At 42.5% G+C, this 19516-nt stretch overlaps 1 protein-coding gene across 1 annotated transcript in view; it reads right to left on the bottom strand.

The window, feature by feature from the left end:
* Positions 1–19516, bottom strand: part of agbl4 (AGBL carboxypeptidase 4) — a 255172-nt gene that overhangs the window by 102927 nt on the left and 132729 nt on the right. Inside the window, exon 5 of the mRNA XM_054603430.1 lies at positions 9757–9973. Within this exon, the coding sequence (XP_054459405.1) occupies positions 9757–9973 (217 nt within the window). The remainder of the gene's footprint in view (positions 1–9756; positions 9974–19516) is intronic.

Genomic DNA, 19516 nt, shown 5'->3' with positions numbered 1-19516 from the left:
CAAGGCGTTTGTTTGTGGTGAGTAAATGCCTGCGTGGGCGTGGGGAGGCCAGTGGCTTGGCTGGAGATGTTAGTTATCAGGAGTCTCCAGGACCCACAGGCGTGCCGAGCCGCTGGCCCGAGACAGAGGGGCTGAGCCTGGGGTAGGGTGAAGAGTCAGGGCCCTTGCCTATGGTTGGGTGAAAGGCCAATAGACTGGAGAGAGCAGCCACGGCCTGAAGAGGGTTGGAAATAACACATGAAAGGTCTGATTTATCCTTCAAATATTCCAATAATTGACATTCTCTGCCATTTCCTGCCTGGAGTGTAATTAGGCATCTCGTGCTCAAGTGTGCAATCCAAGCAATGTAGCCGGTATACAGTACTAGACCGCATATCAATCTGCACTCTTCAAGGCACCATAGAGGACATCAGTGAGTGCTGTACATTGAGTTTGAGGGCTTCTGATAAATACTTGGCATGTAAGAGCATAAAGCATTCATACCCTGTCCCCTTCTTCAGGCGGACACTGAGTAAATGGAAGCTGAGAGCTTAAGTCAAGGATTTGATGTCATGTGACGTCTGATTTGCTTCACAGAATTCCTATCACATGCAGTCGTTGGATGGTAAAGTCTATAACTGTAGGCAAGGATAAAACTGCAGCAGGTCTGCAATCATACATCTTAACCATGAGCTGTCAGTCATCCAGCTTATCACTAAACATATTGGCTTGAATCAATCCTCTGTATCTGGGATTCAAAAGTAATTTAACCCTGCAGAAATACCAATATATATATATATATATATATATAATATGCACATGCAACATACAAATTAGCTTGCAGTCACACATCATTGCGTGCACAGACTGTGTTGTATACACCAGCATGAATGCACACAGTTGAAGAGCAACATGAAGGTTGAAATCTTTACTGGATTTAGACTTTAGGTTTCAAATAAATTTCACAATGATTTAAATAGGCTAATGAGGAAAAAAGAAGGCGTTAAGAACAGTGATATTTATATTTTACCGTTTTCCATCAAACTATTGTGTTTGTGATCGCAGACGTTTTCCTAACAGGTAGCAGTGCTCAGTAAACTCCCCCCCCCCTCTCTCTCTCACATCAAGCTTGTTGGTCTCACTCCATTTCAAGTCGGCATACAAGCGCCACACACACCGCAGGTACCAGTAACATCATAAACAATGCAGACTAATAAAAGCACATTTTACATATCTTGTTTTCGCTTGATAGGAATAATAAAAGAAAATGTCTCTGCTAACCCTTGAAAACTATAAAAAGATGAAATTAAAGTTTGTCATCTCATCTTTCCCACCTGCTGGCATTTCATTAACATGTTCATATGCCACCCACATTGCGGCACATCGGCGTGGCCACATGGATGGCAGCCTCTCTCTCCTACTCTCTTGCACTTTATTTATTATTAACATAATATGGGGTTATGTCCCGTGATGTGGGATACAACTGACCTAGCATCCTAGCATCTATCCTTGCACGCTAGTTTCTGCTGTTGATAAGTGTCCTTACCTGGTACTGCCTCATACCTAATAGCGCACTTCACAACACTTTACTGATGGTTGCTCTTGAAAGATAAAGACAACTCAAGAACTCCTACGATGCTGGGAGCCTTTAAGCTGAGGCACACACACACAAAAAAGCATATGCACAAGTACATATGTGTGCGCTCACACACACACATAGCAACAGACGCACACACCTGATGCGAGCAGGCCGAACTTTTATTCCTTACAAGTAACTTTTGACAAGTTCTCCTCCACATCCTGAAGTTGTATTCAGACGTGCTAGAAGGCAGAGCTGGAGAGCAGTCATGTAGAAAGAGAATGCTGTTACTGGAGTTATTAACAGGCTCCTGTGTTCCCCTCCTCTCAGCTGAGCTATTCAGAGCATAGCGTCCTCGTCTGCCACAAACACATGCCGACAGACAGACGCAGCAGACGGACACACCGTGCAGCCCTTCTACGCGCTGCGCAGTAATATGTTTTTTGCCCATTTACAACAAATTAAGTTTCCCTCAAAGTGAATTTCAAGCTTGGCTGCCTTTGGAGGGCGAGCAACTCTCTTTTCATTAATTTTCATTCTTTTTCCCTCCAAATAAATGATCTACTGTACACCCTGCTCTGCGTTACTCTCCTCTCCCTGTCTTTTCCTTTCTCTTGTTTTCTCCCCTCTTTGCCTATTTTTCCTGCTTGCCGGGCAATGGAAGGCAATTACGCTGTCAGAAAGGTGTATTCTGATTTATTAAAAGCCTTGAATGCTATCTGTTTTGTTCCCTCTTTGTGTCCCCCTGGGTCCTGAGTCCTGACACCCAAATGAGTGCTCCATCCTGAGCGTCATCTAGAGAAGCAGGCAGAGTAAATATCCATTGGCAGAGGAGGGCAGGTAGACGGCTGCTGCAAGGATGGGAGCAGATTTAACTCTGAAGCCAAAGAGGTGGGAGACAAGAGGAGACATAGAGAGGCAGAAAGGGGAGAGAGACGTGTCTGCTGAGTGCTGCTCAGTTTAAAATGACATTGTTCTTACTCTTTCATTTCCTAAACCAGGTTCTCAACTATCCACAATTCGCAGATCTCTGGCTCACAGCACCGTAGGCCACAGTAGACATCGGCCATTAAGAGAACTTTTCATTTGCCCAATTCCTATTCACTGAAAAGGCAGGAGGGACGAGAGAAGGTGAGAAACAGAGGACGAGAGAAAAGAGACAGAGCGCTAAGCCATTAAGGTGTGAATACGTTCCAATTTCCAAAATAAATATTATCTCTGTCTGAGTAACCCAAAATCTGTGTGCTTTTGTGCCAACATTATAATAAGGATCAACAAAGGGGTCAGCGCTGCGTGAACATCAGATTCAGCGAGCTTCACCTGTGATGCTCTAATCTATTTGGTTCCCATATTTCCACGACAGACAGCTGACCTGCACCGTGTAAAACTGTAAAGATGAACATGCCATCTGCACAGACACCCAAACCGCACCTCCTCCCTTTTTCGCAGTAGGGGACACATTAACAACCATGCTAATACACTCTCCACCACCTCCTAATATTCACCCCCTCTCGCTCATTATCGCATTCTTGATCGTCAGAGACATGGGAGAGATGCAGAGGGGGGTGGATGCGTAATAAAGCATCGAGTATCCTGGGGGAACCATTGGTTGGAGATAAGAGGCCATACAGCACTGTAACGTAAGGATATAGATCATAAACCTGCTTATCCTCTGCTCCCTCTGGACCAGCCTCCTAAAGTCAACCGTCTGAGGCCAAAGGACAGTCACGCCTCAACCCTTTTTCTCAGATTCATGCACTAGACTACCGGTACCGCCTCGTCGGGCTGATAGAATAAGGGTCACTCACTAATGAAGCGAAATACAAAGCAGCAGGAAAAACAAGAGTTGTTGCCGAGAAACCCGCGATGATACAACGATGACCTTTTCAATCTTTGAGGAATTTCTGACGCTGATGTGCTGTAGGCAGTGATTAACATATTATTAGACGATAAAGAGTCCAGCTCTATCATCCACATACCTGTTAGCTGCTGCCACGGAAAACACAAAACTTCAGGCCAGCAGAGAACTATTTATGACAAATGCAAAGACAGGGAAACAAAATGGCAAAGGGGTAATGCAAGGACCCAGGAAGTTTTAAAAAACATGCAGGAGACAAACACAAAGAAAAACTTCATCAGAAGTTGTGGAAGCAACAAATATAGAGTGAAAATTAAATTTCCACCCGCTGATATAACTGTATTCCTTAAGTTGCCTTGTCTTTCTCTTTTGCATTTTCCTTTAAAAAATTGTTTTTTTCCCCCTCTTTGATGTTTAGGCCACAGCTAATGCATTCATGAACAGTCTGCCACTGAAGGGAAAAAAACCTCTGTTATCTTGAGCTGTTTACCTCTCCGCTTGGGGAAGAGCGGGTTTACTTACTTGAGCGCAGCCAGCTTGCTTGACTGGTGAAGTGCTCATGCCTGTCTTGAATATATATGCTAACAAAGCTACAAAACTTTCTATGTTTGTGGGAATATATAGCTAACATTTCTAATCATCTGCCTAGCCCCATCTGTGTCTCATATGTTTGTGGTGCTGTAGTGAAAAATATTGACATTATATTTTGCCTCCCTATAAACTGTATAATTGAATTCATTTTTGTCCTGCTAGTAAACAGAAGCCAGTCTTTCACTATTCAAATACAAAGTGGATGTTCTGGAAGTGGCCATCTCACAATGTGGTTTCACTTTGCAGTGCCACCTCATCCACATGATGAAGTGCTGATTGGCTATTCAGGTGTTGGCCTTTAAAGGCAGTCAGTGGTTGGAGGGCTCTCTTCATTACAAACCGTTCACAGAACAGCTCCAGAGTCAAGAACTCAGCTCTCATCCACTTTCACCAAAAGTTTGCATTAATTAGTGACTGTAATTAAAACTGGCACTAAGCCAGATTGAATTCTGTCACATTACTTGGTGACGATGTCTGATGTGAAAAACCTTTGTTAAGAGGATATGAATGGTGTCAATTAACCAGTTCTGCACAAAAGTAAAATTTCCTGTGACAGAATTTTCCTGCTCCTAATGTGTTACAGCTCATGTGTAATACATATTTATATTATTATAAGTTAAAACTAGGGTAGGTAGTGCATTTTAAAGACCTTATATTTTTTGAAATTGCCTTTACAAACAATAAATCGAATGCTCTGACAAAAAAAAAAAGGAAAGAAATCTGGTATCTGTGGCTGTCGTAGGACTTTAATTAGCCTGTCCAATAATTTCATTCACCTGACTTGTCCACTTTCTTGCTAGCTTTAGCAACTTTTGGAGCTAGTGCTGCTAGCTACCATCATTGGAAAAAAGGGGTTTGTGACAGAGTTCGGGTTTTTCGGCTGGATACTTTCAAATTCTAGCTTACTATTGCTGGTTTCTAAGACGTTGCCAACCCTAGCTTTAAGCACAGTTACATCAGGACTGTACAGGGCTGTGAAGAAAAGTAAAAACTTTTCAAACATCACAAAATGTGATGATGAAATGTCCATGACACTAAAACTGTAATCGTGGTTTCAGTGTTTCAAAGGACTTGCAACAATATAGAACATTCTCTTTAAAATGTCTTACCACATTTTCATATTACAAAAGAAAAAGTTTCAAGACAAATTTGACTCCTCATACGTAATTTTGTACCTGATTTTACCTCTGTACTTGACAAAGAGCAGGAAATGTAATATTGTACTTTTCTTCATGAAATATCCACATTCAAAAGTAGCGTTTTATAGTGTGGAGAGTCTTTAGGAGGCTGAAATCATAATAGTCTCTCATTAACCTGAGAGAAGAAATAAGCCTTGCATCTGGTGTGTTTCCTATGTTTTCTGTTCCTCCATCAGTTTGCCTAGCTCCTCCAATGTGGCTGCTGACCTTCTCCTCTCTCCACGGCTGGAGTGGCTATTGATTGGATCTTGGCACATAGTGTACAAACATAGAGATAAGGAGAGAGAGAGAGAGAGAGCGAGAGAGAGAGAGGCAGCCAGGCAGATATAGCTGCAGTGCCCACTCCACTCCCCTCCGCTTGCTCAAAAAAAGAAAAAAAAAGAAAAAAAAGAAAAACCCTGTTCTTCGAGACTCCACTCCCACTGAGCAGACACCCAGACATGGTACCTGAACACTGATAGCAGACAGGATTAGGTCTAAAATTCAATCACAACAGTCTAAGTAATGTTAAGTCACTGCAGCTGACACTGACCGCTGACTCTCTCCAACACAGCACTAGTGATCTATCATAATCTTGCTTTGATTTGGGAGATTTCAAAAGGAGAAAGAAAAGTGAGTGGATGTGACATGTTTGCACCGTGATTCTGAGATCAATAGTTTTATTGATGAGGGTATGTGAACAGCATCACGGTTTAATAGCTGGCAAGGATTCAAGCCTTTTAAGTTGCATGCAGGCATAGTCTCAGACAACCTTAATGCTGGTGTGTGGCCCGTCCACTCTCCCACCCTGAAGTCTAACATTTACACTTTCTCTCCATCTGGTCTACAGACAGAAGCTCTGCTGTGTCAGAGGTGACTAATCGTGTCACAGACCTGCCCTCCCCAGCGGGGTCAGCAGAAGGAAAACTCAAACTGCTGCCTCCGCAACTCCCGGGCAGACACTGCCCGTTGGTGAGAAAAAAAACAAAAGAAAAAACGCTTTGTCAACAGACAGGGTAGGCAAATAAGGTGCTTCAGTTCTAGATGGCTGGGGGACACTTGAGGACCTTACAGAAATTAGGAAATAGTTTGAAAGAAGGAAGCAAGTAAGCATCTTTCCAAAAAAAAGCTTGTTAGTATTGTAGCAAGTCAAACGCGTGTTCCTCTTTCTCTGTGTCTTTGTGGACATGGTCGCCTCAGGGGGAGAAAGCGAGCGAGAGAGAGAGAGAGAGAGAGAGAGAGAGAGAGAGAGAGAGAGGTTTACTCAGATACTGTCAGGATGGTCTACAAAAGGAAATGTTCAGAAAGACATGGACCAGAGGAACAGACGAAGGGCCATGAACCCTGCAGAGCAGGAACAGGAAGAATCCAAACCCCTCTCCTCTGGGGAATAAGAGAAAATAAGAGTCATTCTTCTTGTATTTGTCTTTGTGGGTGTTTTATGCATTGTGGGTATTCACCACCAGCTAATAACCAAACAATCAATTTACACACACACACACACACACATACATATTACATATTTACATAACTGCATACTCATACATTTACACATGACACCAATTTTCCCAAATTAAATAATACTAAAAAAATGTTTTTGATACTCTAATCTAATGCCCAGATATCGCCCAACTCACAGATAGAAAAAGATTAATTCACTATAGAACTAACAACTATTCCGTTAAGGAGTGAATGTTCTCGCCTCAGGATCTCAGGCTGTGCAGGTTTCGTATGGGTCCAGTGCTTAATAGTGGGTGAAAATTAAACACCTGTAATAAGTTGGTAGCCATTGTAAAGACAGTACTAGTGGAAAAAATAATAATTTTTCTTGTTTTTTTTAGAAGTGTAGTTGCTGCGTTCTTTACAGTTTGGAGTTTGTGAATTATTTTCTAATTTATGCCTGTTAGGAGAACTAAGTTAATCTAAACTTGAGGAAATAAAAGCACATAGGATAGACACCGTGTCTCTGAAGCTCAGAAATGAACACATTTTGTCTGTATTCCTTAGATGACAAAAACAAGATTGGTAACAAATGTTTTTGACAGAAAGCTGGTGGGGTATCAAGGCTTTAGAGGATAAACAGCTGTATATCATCATCAGGATATTCCATCTAATCTACCAATAACCAATCATTGCTCTTGTTTCTCTTTTCATATTGAACGTGAGATGCCTTCATGTTAGACAGTAAGCAGGGGAAAAACTGGGGAGTTACCACCAACGCTGTGGTATGAAAATCAGTTTCCTGAAAAGGCAAAGTCCATTTTTACTGCAAAGTCTCCATTGGAAGGGAAAAACGAGTTAAAGTGAAGAATTCTGAGAATTGAGAGGCTAATCTGAAGATGATATTCAGATCCTCCTGGCTTGCCCTTTTCATTCATCCCAGAACTGTTACATCTCTCTCACCGTTTCTGTCCCTGTATCTGCCTCTCTCAATTAAACTGACTTCTAACAGTGCAGCTCAGCGGAATTCAATCTGGTTCAATGTTATTTTCACTCTGCTCCGAACATTGTTTCCACTAAGATAATAAAAACATACCTGCCTTATAAATTGGTAAACACTTCCTCGCTCATAATGGTGAACATAGCTGGAGGTAAAGACTAAAAAGAGCTGACCTTTTTTTTTTACAGTATCTAAGTCGACCAGTGCGGGCTGGATAGCAGTGATTTTGTACAGAGGAATACATTACAGAAAACAAATTAGTCAGCAAGATAGAAGAATGCCAGTGCAAATGGCCCAGGCTCTTATTTCCATCCTTATGAGATAACTGTCCCATTAGAAGGTTAAAGCTATTGTGGTGTCCCTGCAAAGACTGGCAGCAATCCGTCTTTAAACTTTGATGCAGCCAGAAAGCTTTCCTCATCCCTTCTCATCCCTTCCCCTCTGACCTGTATGTGGGTGTGTATGTGTGTGAGGTAGAGAAGGGGGAGAGGGTACCAACAAGAGAGAGAGCAGACAGAGAAAAAGATATGAGAGGGTGGGGCTGGGCTGTCTGCCACCCAGGCCCAGAGAACATAAAGAGAAAAATACGGCCATAAAACCTCTCTATGACTATGAATACTAATTCTGACTCTGCGAGCCAAACCAACCGAGTCTGTCCTCTCTCTGTTCCCCTCTGTCTCGCTCAGAGAAACGATGTGGCTTGGAAATAAAGCAAGAAGGGTGTGCTGCACATGCAGGCAGAACTATAAAGCTGCGTATTTACACTATGTTATACATGACGAGAAGTTGTACGGATGGAGAGGGAAGATTTGTTAGGAGCAGAAAAAATAGTCATCTGACTAATACTTGAATCGGAATACCAGCCATTTCAGAAAGATATACATTTGATAAATACTTTCTAAAGAGACCATATAAATAGATTTAGGCTGAGTTAAAGACCTCTTAATTTTTCCCTCTCATCAGTTACCAGCCCTTTTTTAATAGATTCAATGTTATAAGTAGGCTACAATTATCAGAACAGTACGGACATTCAGGCTCTCTCATGTGGCTCAAAGCTGTACTGCAGATATACATTTTCAATTAAAGAGTATGGAAGAAATTCAGAAAATTTTCTTGGAGACCCTAATAAAATCTCTTGCGATCCATCTGGGGTCCAGACCCAGTCTCTGGAAAGGACTGTGCCAAACTATTCTTTCTATGGTGCCATGCTACTCACACCAAGCATGCATGACGTTCTCAGATCATGGTTGCGAGCAGCATGATAGAAAAGGGCCAAATATTGAATTTCATCTATATAAAAAAACCCATAACGTGATGATTTCTGTCAGCACACAGATGGTTTTCTGCGTTTCCCCCAGTTCTTCTTCTTCTGTTGTATTTGCGACAGACTGGCTGCTCACGGCATGTCATTTCCAACAGAATTTTGGGGACCTGTTGTGAAACGCACTTGCTGTTACAACCAGTAACCACAAAATGAACCAAGACTGAGATCTTAAGTATTATACCTTTAACAATTTGCACTTGAGCTGGTTTTGATATATGACCAAAATTAAAATGTCAAAAATACTTAATTTCATAGTGTTATCATGACAACAGGTCACTAGATCTTTTTTATTTTTATAGAAGGTACTTCTTTCAACCATACCGTCAGCCGTTTCATGCCATGGTTTTAAAACGTTCTGAATTTTCTGGTCAGGTGCTTTTCACACATACCTGTACTTTCATGGTGCCCCCCTTGCAGCGAGCTTTTTCTCTGACAAATGTTGGACGACAGAAGAAAAAGTCATAATCTCTCAAGCATTTCTAATGAGTTTTTCTCCTACAATTATTTGATAAGAGCAGACAAGACTGGAGGCAGCATGTATGATACACTAGCTCCTACTGCCGAGGTGAGAGCTCCGCTGATTACACGCAGAGCCATTTACACACTAGCACAAACATGAACACACACACAGCCAGCGGCCTACAGTCCGTCATCTCAGAGTGCAACAATCCTCATAATAATACGAGAGGCTGAAGTTATGACCGGCAGGCACACCTAAGTTACCAATCTGGGTCTCCTTATCCTGAACACCCCACACACACACTTTCTCCTCCACCTGCTCAAAGCACTTCCCACCTCCCGACTCACCACACTGAGTCCCAGTTGCTCCCTCTGCAGGTAGGGCAGGTTCCTGCGGTCCAGGCTGGCCAGGTAGTGCTGCAGTCTGGAGTAGGTGTAGGGGTAGCAGTAGGCAAACTGGTATACGTCGTCCTCTCGGTCGAAACAGAAGGCAAAGGACATGACATAGTTGCGCCGGTGGTCGGGACAGCGGTAGTAGTACACGTTTTTGGCGGGAAGTCTCTGCCTACAGAAAAAGAAAAACATATTATGGAGAAATTAGGGAGGTAAATTTACAGGACAGGTCTTTTAATTTAAGGACATGAGGTCTTAAAGGGTCAGGAATGCATCAGGTGAAGATATCTGGAACATTGAAAGCACAGCACTTTTGCAAGAGAAGGAAATAAGTGCAGAAAGTGTAAAGATAGACAGGGACACTGACTCATGAGTTACACATAGAGGGATGAGATATCACAACGCAGAGTTGCATCAGACTGTCAGTTCGTCTTCTAGAGATGTGGAGTTCAGCTGGCAAAGGAGTACAGGAACTGTGGGAAGTGAGGAGATATCACTTGATAATCAAGCTGCTCAGGAAGTCTGACAGGTGAGTCTTATGAGGAGTGAGTGCTAAAACAAACAAACACATATATATATATATACATTTTTTATTTGATTAGTTTAGTTTTTGTAGCAGGCCAATTTGTTGCACAAATAAGTCAAAGTGAAAGTAAAGAAGAGTTTGATTGCAATGTTGGTGTATGTCCAGAGACGAGCAGCAAAAGTGAATGGCAGTCAATGAGCCGCAGTCTGTAAAGACACGTGCGTACGACATGCTCGACTCAGACTGCAGATCCCTGAAGACCTGTCCATGCTGATGTTCAGAGCACCCATCACATTTTTGTTATCACTGAACATGTTACATGTTCAAATTGCACCAAATTTGACACGCCATTCCCTTTGGACCAAAGGCTATTTCACTACCCAGCCTCTTTCTGGCTGATATCTGGGCCTATGGTCTGTGCGCAGGAGAGAAAGATGTATGGAATAATACTTCAGGCTAACCCAGCAACCGGAGATCTGAGACTGGTGTGACCACATCTTTACAGAGAGCTCGCTCCATCATGGCATCCCACATCAAGCTGGAAGGACAGAGTGCAGGACTCCGGCGGGAAGAGAGGAGGCAGACTCTGTGTTTACATCAATGATACTTGGTGCTCAAAGTCAAAGCTGATGGATGGTGATTCCCTGATGTCAAACTTTTACCTGCCCAGAGAATTCATTGGCGTTTCTGTTGCTGCTGTTTACATTATGCAAATTCACAAAATGCACTATAGGAATGCACTACTTTTTTTGGTTTTGTCTTGTTTTTCTTGTGCAGCATTAATGGACTACAACTGCATTTTGCTGTGTAACACTGTGTTGCAGAATGACAATACATGATCCTTGAACATTTGCCAATTATTATTTATTGCAAAGCCGGGGAAGAACAAATATGAACTGATAGATTGAGAATGAAAATGAACAGCAAAACAACTAAATGAAATTACAAAGAATAATAAATTGTCAACTAACTTCAAAGATAAATTGACTGAATTAATTAGATTCATTTATTATTGTATTAAACTATTTTATGCAAATATGAGTAATCCTTTGTTTGTTGCCAGTCAATACTTAAAGGCACAACCACGATAAGAAAGCAACAAAAATGATAGGACCAAAGATCACGCATACAAAATGATAAATTATATTTTCTACATTTTCCATACATTGATCTCCAGAAACAGGAGAGCTCATCTTTTCAAGGGCAACTGGAGAATTTTGACTCCCAGCTTCTGTCTGTGAGCATCCACTTTAAAAGGCAGCAGTTCCCACGAGAATGTGTTACTTTAATTATGATGACTGTGACATTATTGTACTATGCGTGGTGTGTTTCATGTTTAATTTAAAATTGCCGTCTGAGTGAAAAGCAGACAATTTGTTTCCTTTTTGGCTCAAGTCTAAAGCTGTAGTGTAAGTGTGGGAGCAATTTAGAACAATTATATTGAGCAAAGAACGGGTAAGCACCTCATCTGTGTACGGCATGTTTCTGTTTTTGTTTAGCGTTGTACGGTGTTTGTAATGCATTGCATGTTTTGTGTCGTGTCTTTTTCTTCTTTGTTGTGTGCTGTAGTTGTGTACTTTGCTGAATTGCGTGTTGCATGTTGCATGCTGGGCCCAGTGCGAAATAAAGCTGACTGATCCGTGCACCTCATGGGCGATCGATGGGGTTTCGGGACAGTACTGCTGCAGTCCACAGAACTTCTGTGCTTACTCGACATGTTTTCTTTTCACACTCCTCACCCGTCTATCTTTGTCTTCCTCCCCTCCCTCGCTTAGCGCTCACCACTGAGACATGGTCAGAGGGACGTTGTATGCATGCAAGTGACTCCATTTGCCTTCTGTCTCTCTTCTTGCTTTCTCTACTTTTCTGGTCTTTCTCCAAATCTCTCTCGTCTCGTCCTGTCACTCACTGACTCTGGCTCGACAGTTTACGTGAAGAAGACCAAGCATGGGGAACAACGGTGCTGCCATCGGAGCTTTGGCAGACGCACTAAGAGAGGAGGGATGAAAGGTGGAGGAAGATGAGGACGATGACTGACTTGTGGGTTTTTGGGGGTGTTGGGAGCAGGGAGAAAGGTGGAATAAGGAGATAAGGAGAAGATGAGAGTGCAAGGCGAAGGCAGATCTGGGCCTGATAGAGATATACGGGGAAGGAGGCGGCGGCTAGCAGCGTAGCGGCTGTGCGATAGCGGGGGCTGGTTGGTGAGCTAGCGTCACTGGCACCAGATCAGATGAAGATGCTATCGGGGCTGTGATAGGAACAGGACCTGATAATCAACAAACAGGACAGACGGCTCTGCGCCAACTCTGACAGAGTGAACTTCTCTCTCTGACTCACCTCTGTTGAGGAAGGACAGGAAGGACACGCATAAGAGCTTTATGTGTTTGCTCAGACACCTAATACATCAGGTGTGGCGACGCACCGGCATTGAAATGCATAGGGAACGCACTCGCATGCATTTTCAAACACTTGAAGATGTCCCTGCAGGTACCTAGTAAAACAAAAAAGCTAAATCACTCGGCCTCTCTCGGAGACAGAGGGAGAGAAAGGCACGGCTGATTATTCCTTCAGAGCAGAGGAGGAGAGAGGAGAATGTATCTGCATGTGGCTATCTCAGCAGAATACTAATGCAGCCAGTGGCTAGCTATACCACACCCAGCTCTCCCACTGGAGCCAGATTACCAGCCTTGTTTTACAGCCTGTTAAGCTGGACAAAGAAAAAAGAAGAAGAAAAAAAAATGTAATCTTAGGGAAAAAAAGAGCGCAAATTTTGGAACATGAAAATGATTCATATAAGACCACATGGGTTTGAAGTGGAACAATGTGAATAAAACTGACCAACAAGGACACAATAAAAAATGACGCATCTATGTACACAGCACGAAACCCCCTCTCTCACACACACACACACACACACACACACACACACACACACACACACACACACACACACACACACACACACACACACACACACACACACACACACACACACACACACACTGGTGCATTACTATGGTGCCAGCACTCCAAGGTGCAGGTTAATTAAAATAAGATGACACCTCACCTCTTTACATATCTCCCTGTTTGGCTCTGCCCATCCATGCAATCCCACTTCTCTCTGTTTCTGATTCTCTCTCTCTCTCTCTCTCTCTCTACTGGACAGTGTGTGACCTTGCCGGAGACTGGAAAAGTCCTGGCTATTGATTTTAATTACTGCTGCTTGTCCCGTCACAGCGTTGTAGTTATACGACAATGAAAACAGCTCTGTGACACTTCATGGAAAGAGACTGCCTGGAAGGCCTGAACTACAGGCTAAGGAAGAGGCGGTATCTGCTTCAGGTACTATACAGTAATGTACACAAATATAAAGAAAATGCACATAATCTTCAGCACAAGCAAATTAATGCACACAGTCCCTTTGGTGTTTATCTGAGCGCTGGCTGCTCCTGCTCGGCGGCTGGCAATTTGTTTTATCTAAACGGTTCCTCCCCGTGCCCATCTCTTGACGTGGTACAGTGCGGTCGCTCCCAAACGGAATAATCACTGCGTTGGATGAGGGAATAAAATGGAGAAGCTTCCCCCCAAGATGATAACACACTCACACATGGTTTTTACAATTCAGTGATTACAGAGACACAGAAGCATACACACAAACAGCAATATGCAATAAGCGGCACACTCAAACCAAGAGGCAAACTCAAACCGTGTGAGAGCTACATCAAGGTCATTCCTTTGACAGCGAGCTGTGGGACAAGTTAACCGCCAGAGCGTCTCATCACAGCCTCACAGAATAAAGAGAAGGACGTGGAGCAAAGAGAAATAGAGAGACTGAAACGCTAGACAAAGGCAGAGAATGGCTGACAAATAGAGAAAGAGACAAGCAAAGGGAAGGGACACAAAAAAAGCGAGATGAGGGGAGAAAGAAAAAGGGAGAGGGTTTCACAGAGCTAGCAGGCAGCCTTTAGCGAGGTGTCACTTTGCTTGCCGGGGCTTCTGAACCATTGGTAGCTACAAACTCCCGCTCTGATTCAGATGGCACCGCCGTCTCTCTGAAGTTTCGGGATGAAGGCATATAAATTGGTAGCTTTCATAGCGGCGACATCTTGTCTATATTTTCAAATCAATCAAGCATAGAGGACACGCCAATCACCGCGGCTCTGAGCACTCTCACAGACAAAGGCAAAAAAACATACAGGACAAAGCTCACCAGGCCTGGACGGACACACACACCAACACACACATACATTATTTTCTATCTCACTGTTGTCTCCTTTGGCTTGCCAAACCTTCATCATCTCAACTGTTAGGAAGGTTAAATGTCTTCCAATACACCCAAACAACTGTCAGCTCCACAGATCCCCACCAGCTCATTTAAGTCAAATAGTTAGTCCATTTGGCAAACATTTCACATTGAATGACATATTTCTTTACTCGCTCTGTGTTACCACGCCAATAATTGAAGAGGACATATTTCTTGGCATTCTAAACTGATGCCAGATGTTAGATGGACTCATCTTGTTCTTTAAAAACACGGCCGGTGTTCTTGTTTTGCATATACTAAGTCAAGCAGGAAACAGCCCCAAAATCATTTGAGGAGTGTCAAAAGTGTGGGAATGTATATTAATGTGTAAGGAAGTGTGCATGTGTGTGGAGGTATATATATATTCTTGAGGCATCCCTCTATTGTTTGTGGATGCAAATCAAGTTGCAACAAAGATTTCTGGGGACACTGTTACTAGGCAACCTGTGCTTGCTTTGTAATTTGGTTGGCCCGCTGTTTATAGTATGTGATGGTACAGTATATTCATTAGGCTGAGGCTTTAAGAGAAAGTTTCCCCAAATTGGTGCTGATTTACGCGACCAGTGAAGAAAGAGCATCAGTCGTGCAGGAGGAAGTCATAGATTCTGATTTGGCCTGTGCTGAAGAGCGACTTCGCGAAGCATCCATCGTTTTCATAGAATTAAATCAAAACTTCCTGCAGCTACGTGTGGGAGCATAAAGTCTAAGAGATGCACATCACGACCTGGGCTGATAATGTGAAACAGCCTGGATTGATGCCACTGGTTGGTTTTTCTGGAAAGCAGCAGTAAGGTTTTTGCAGGAAGCAATAACACTCGTGAATTATGGACTTTCTTGTAACAAGAGAGCTGAGAGTCGCACACCTGTGGAGACAACAGGCCGTTAGCAGCCTCTAAGGTCAGAAGCAGCCCTCTGATGAGGCTGAAACATGACAGAATAAGACACTCTCACATCAAAACACCCAGGAGGCGTACTCTCATCAGGTGGCCTTTTACACTGCTTCCTGTTAGAGGTATTGTAAAAAGCTGTTTCATCTCAACTCTTCCGTGTTTGCTCTGAGATTCACTTATCTTGGTGAATATCAGAGGAAACCCTGATACCAGGTTCAGCAGCTTTTAAACCTAGATGAAAACTCAAGGTGAGTTAGTTGAATCATGATGATCAATATCAAATCACGCCCACAGCGGATGCAGCACCATGCAGTGGACATACAAATGAGTTATTTCCATACAATTCATAAATCCTGGACTCTCATCTAACTAAAACACAGTTGCTGTTTATAGGGGAAACCCTGTTTGTTCTGCTGATACGTTTAATACAGAAGGAGTGGCTGTGTGTGTGTGTGTGTGTGTGTGTGTGTGTGTGTGTGTGTGTGTGTGTGTGTGTGTGTGTGTGTGTGTGTGTGTGTGTGTGTGTGTGTGTGTGTGTGTGTGTTTGTGTATGGCTGTTTGTCATACCATCCTTGTGTGAAAAAAACTAATCTCTTCCAGTAATTCTGATCTGATTTACTGTTTTGTTGAAAAAAAAACTCTTCCACTTCGTGCCTGCAATTCAATTTTTTTTAACATTTTCCCATAAAAAAGAAAAAGAAAAAATGTTACAGGAATACTCAGTGGACTCTTTGACTTTGCCCAAATACCCTCACAATTATTTGTCAGGTGATCTAGACGCACCAGAGTAGAAACCAAAACCTTATCATGTAAATGTCTGCAATGTAAATGTGACTGTGTGCTCCAGCCATCGCCTCTAACTCAAACTCCTAATCTGTTCCACTCTAAATCTGTGAGAGATGTACAGCACTCATACATTCACATGGGACACTTTTATCACCCCTGAGGGGGAACACAGAGATGAAAACAGTGGAGGATTTACTATAGCTGCTCTAACGTACCCTGAGATATAGAGAATGTAAATATATTTTTTCCATTTCTTATTTTCATTCTCTAATCATTAAGTCTCCAGGGCAGTTTTTAATTTGTCATTTTAGGCCTTTTGCCTGATAATTTCCTGAGTATCGTATTTAAATAGCTCGTCAGAACTGCTGTTACAATAATTTGACATTTGTTCTATATGAAGATAAATTAATTTATGATTTATGATTTCGTAATTAAGTGTGACAGTGCCTGGATGGACCAGTAGAGGGCCACACATTTGAGTGAGAGATGACCTGTCCAGAGGTAAAAGAAGAGAACTCAAAGAGAGAGAGAGAGAGAAAGAGAGAGAGAGAGAGAGAGAGAGAGAGAGAGAGAGAGCACTGTGCATTTAAAAAAAAAAAAAAAAAATCAACACAAAAACAACATGTGTGTTCTTTCCAATACGCACGGAACACAAACAGATATGTGACTCCCGAGGGGAGAGCGTGCTGAATAAAGCAGCTTGGTAGTAAAAGCAGATTCAAAGTTAAGCATTCACATGTATCTGATAATAAAAGGCTACATCATATCGTAAAATTCATAATTACATGGAATAAATATATAATTAAATTGAATACCCCTTTCAAAAGAGAGGCCAAAACAAAATGGCAGTTTATTCTCCTGGAAACCTTAGCAAAACACTGTAACGAACTATATGCTTTTCCGAACCAATCAATCCTCAACAGTAGTAAAACAAAAAAGTTAAAACCTGCCCCATGTACATCCCAAAGGGGTCTCTGCTAGATTGAGCATACGGGGCCTGCTAGGAGCTAGCTCCCCCGCGTCTTGTGGGGCAGCAGGGCAATTAGCAGAAAGCAGATGATCACCGTGCCCTCAACACTGTGGCGCCACTGGTCCCCTATGGGGCAACAGGGCAGGTGCACATTCGTCTGGAATAATGGGGGGTACGGAGGAAGCAACCATAATAAAAAAAAAAAAAAAAAAATCAAACACACATACACACACACACTCCTCCAATAAAATTATGATGTCAGCTTTTAAGCCCCTGGTGAGTGGTGGTGGTGGTGTGTGTAAGCTGGTGGGAGTGGGAGGAGATGACCGGGCTTGTGTGTGTGTGTGTGTGTGTGTGTGTGTGTGTGTGTGTGTGTGTGTGTGTGTGTGTGTGTGTGTGTGTGTGTGTTTGTATGTGAGTTTGAGAGAGGAGAGCGAAGAGACCGTTCGCCTATAATTGTGTGATGCAGCATTTCCCAGAGTGCAACATTATACTCCCATCACATTATCTATGTGTGTGTGTGTGTCTGTGTCTACAAGTGTGTGTGTGTGTGTGTGTGTGTGTGTGTGTGTCATGAGTGTGGACTGAATAGACAGACTGGCGCCAGACGAAGTCATAATAACAATGTTCCAGACCAGACTGATGCACAGACAAAGACAAAAGCTACTACTACACACACACACACACACACACACACACACACACACACACACACACACACACACACACACACACACACACACACACACACACACACACACACACACACACACGTACAGACTCCCCACTACCAAGGTATATGATGCGCATATGTTTCCAAAGTATGGGTAGTGATCATGTGATCACACAGTGAATGTAACTCTATTTGTAAGAGTCCAGTCCATTAGTCCATTAGTGATGTTATCAATACCGGAGCAGAGGGAATAACCGGGCCTGACCCATCCCACTGACTCTTCTCTCTTTGTTCATTTTCTTTTTTATCTTAAAAGGCAAATCTACTAGATTCAGAGCATTAATATAGCAGCACACAACAATTTGCTATGTACATATAGCACAAAGAAGGAAGTTGCTCTCTCGCTATGTGTGTTGTAATTTCAAGCGTCTCTGCGCTTCGTTGATAACGTCATAACGTTGGCCTCATCGTCGCGGAAGGGCAGCACCGATTCCCCATCCGGTAAACAATGTTAGATCTTTCAGCACTAGTTTGCACTGTTATTGCTGTGAGTCTCTAGCTCAGCCGTCGCCATGTTGAGAGAATCAATAGAAATTCTCAAAATCCCATATAAAGCACCTTTAAATTATTCTAATGTGATTAATGATTAGAATAAACTGATCATAAATCTTGAACTTCAAGTTTATCTTAATTTCAGTTTTTTACTCAATCTGAATCTATGTCAGAAGCTACAGCCCCTGTGTCTACTGTACTCTGGCTGAACTGTTTAATTACACAAGTACAGGATTTGTTTTAGCAAATGAAGTCATCACTGTAGAGACGACTGAAAAATGTGACATGGATTAAAAAGATACACTCTGATCTCAGTGTGTTTGACTCGCACACTTAGTCAAGTCGGTAACAGGAGGACGAGTGATCTAAGATCAAGCATCCTGTATCCTCTTTGTGTGTGTGTGTGTGTGTGTGTGTGTGTGTGTGTGTGTGTGTGTGTGTGTGTGTGTGTGTGTGTGTGTGTGTGTGTGTGTGTGTGTGTGTGTGTGTGTGTGTGTGTGTGTGTGTGTGAGTGTGTAAGGAATAGGGTCACACAGAGCGATGAGATCATTCTCTCTGGCAATGTAGTCGGTGGAAGCTATGCAACACACATGATACATTCTGAAATCACTTTTTATTCAATTCCACACAGAGATGAGCTCACCTCCTGTAGTCCATTACACTGATCAGATCGACTCGCCGCTGTGGAGAAATAACCGTTCTGAATAATGCAATGATGAGCTAAATAAATAATGAATGATCCTTTAGTCACAATAAGTGTTGCCGATTTTGCAATTATGGTTTATTTAAACAACTTAGGCCTTTTTAAAAAATCAAATACATTTGAACTACACAAAGGTCCTGTCATGATATTATGATAAAATATATTTTATACTGAACTAGATTAATCTCAACAGTGTTGCTGGATTTTAAACTTCTGACTCATAATAGAAAGAAAAACATCGATATGAATTTGTGTAGCTGCTGCTTTTATGTTTCTAACAGCAGTTAAGGAATAAAAATAATTTATGAGACA

Source organism: Anoplopoma fimbria, chromosome 8, assembly GCF_027596085.1.
Source record: "Anoplopoma fimbria isolate UVic2021 breed Golden Eagle Sablefish chromosome 8, Afim_UVic_2022, whole genome shotgun sequence".
Lineage (NCBI taxonomy): Eukaryota > Metazoa > Chordata > Actinopteri > Perciformes > Anoplopomatidae > Anoplopoma > Anoplopoma fimbria.
The sequence above is the reverse complement of the archived record's forward strand: the minus strand, read 5'-3'. Positions and strand labels throughout refer to the sequence as shown.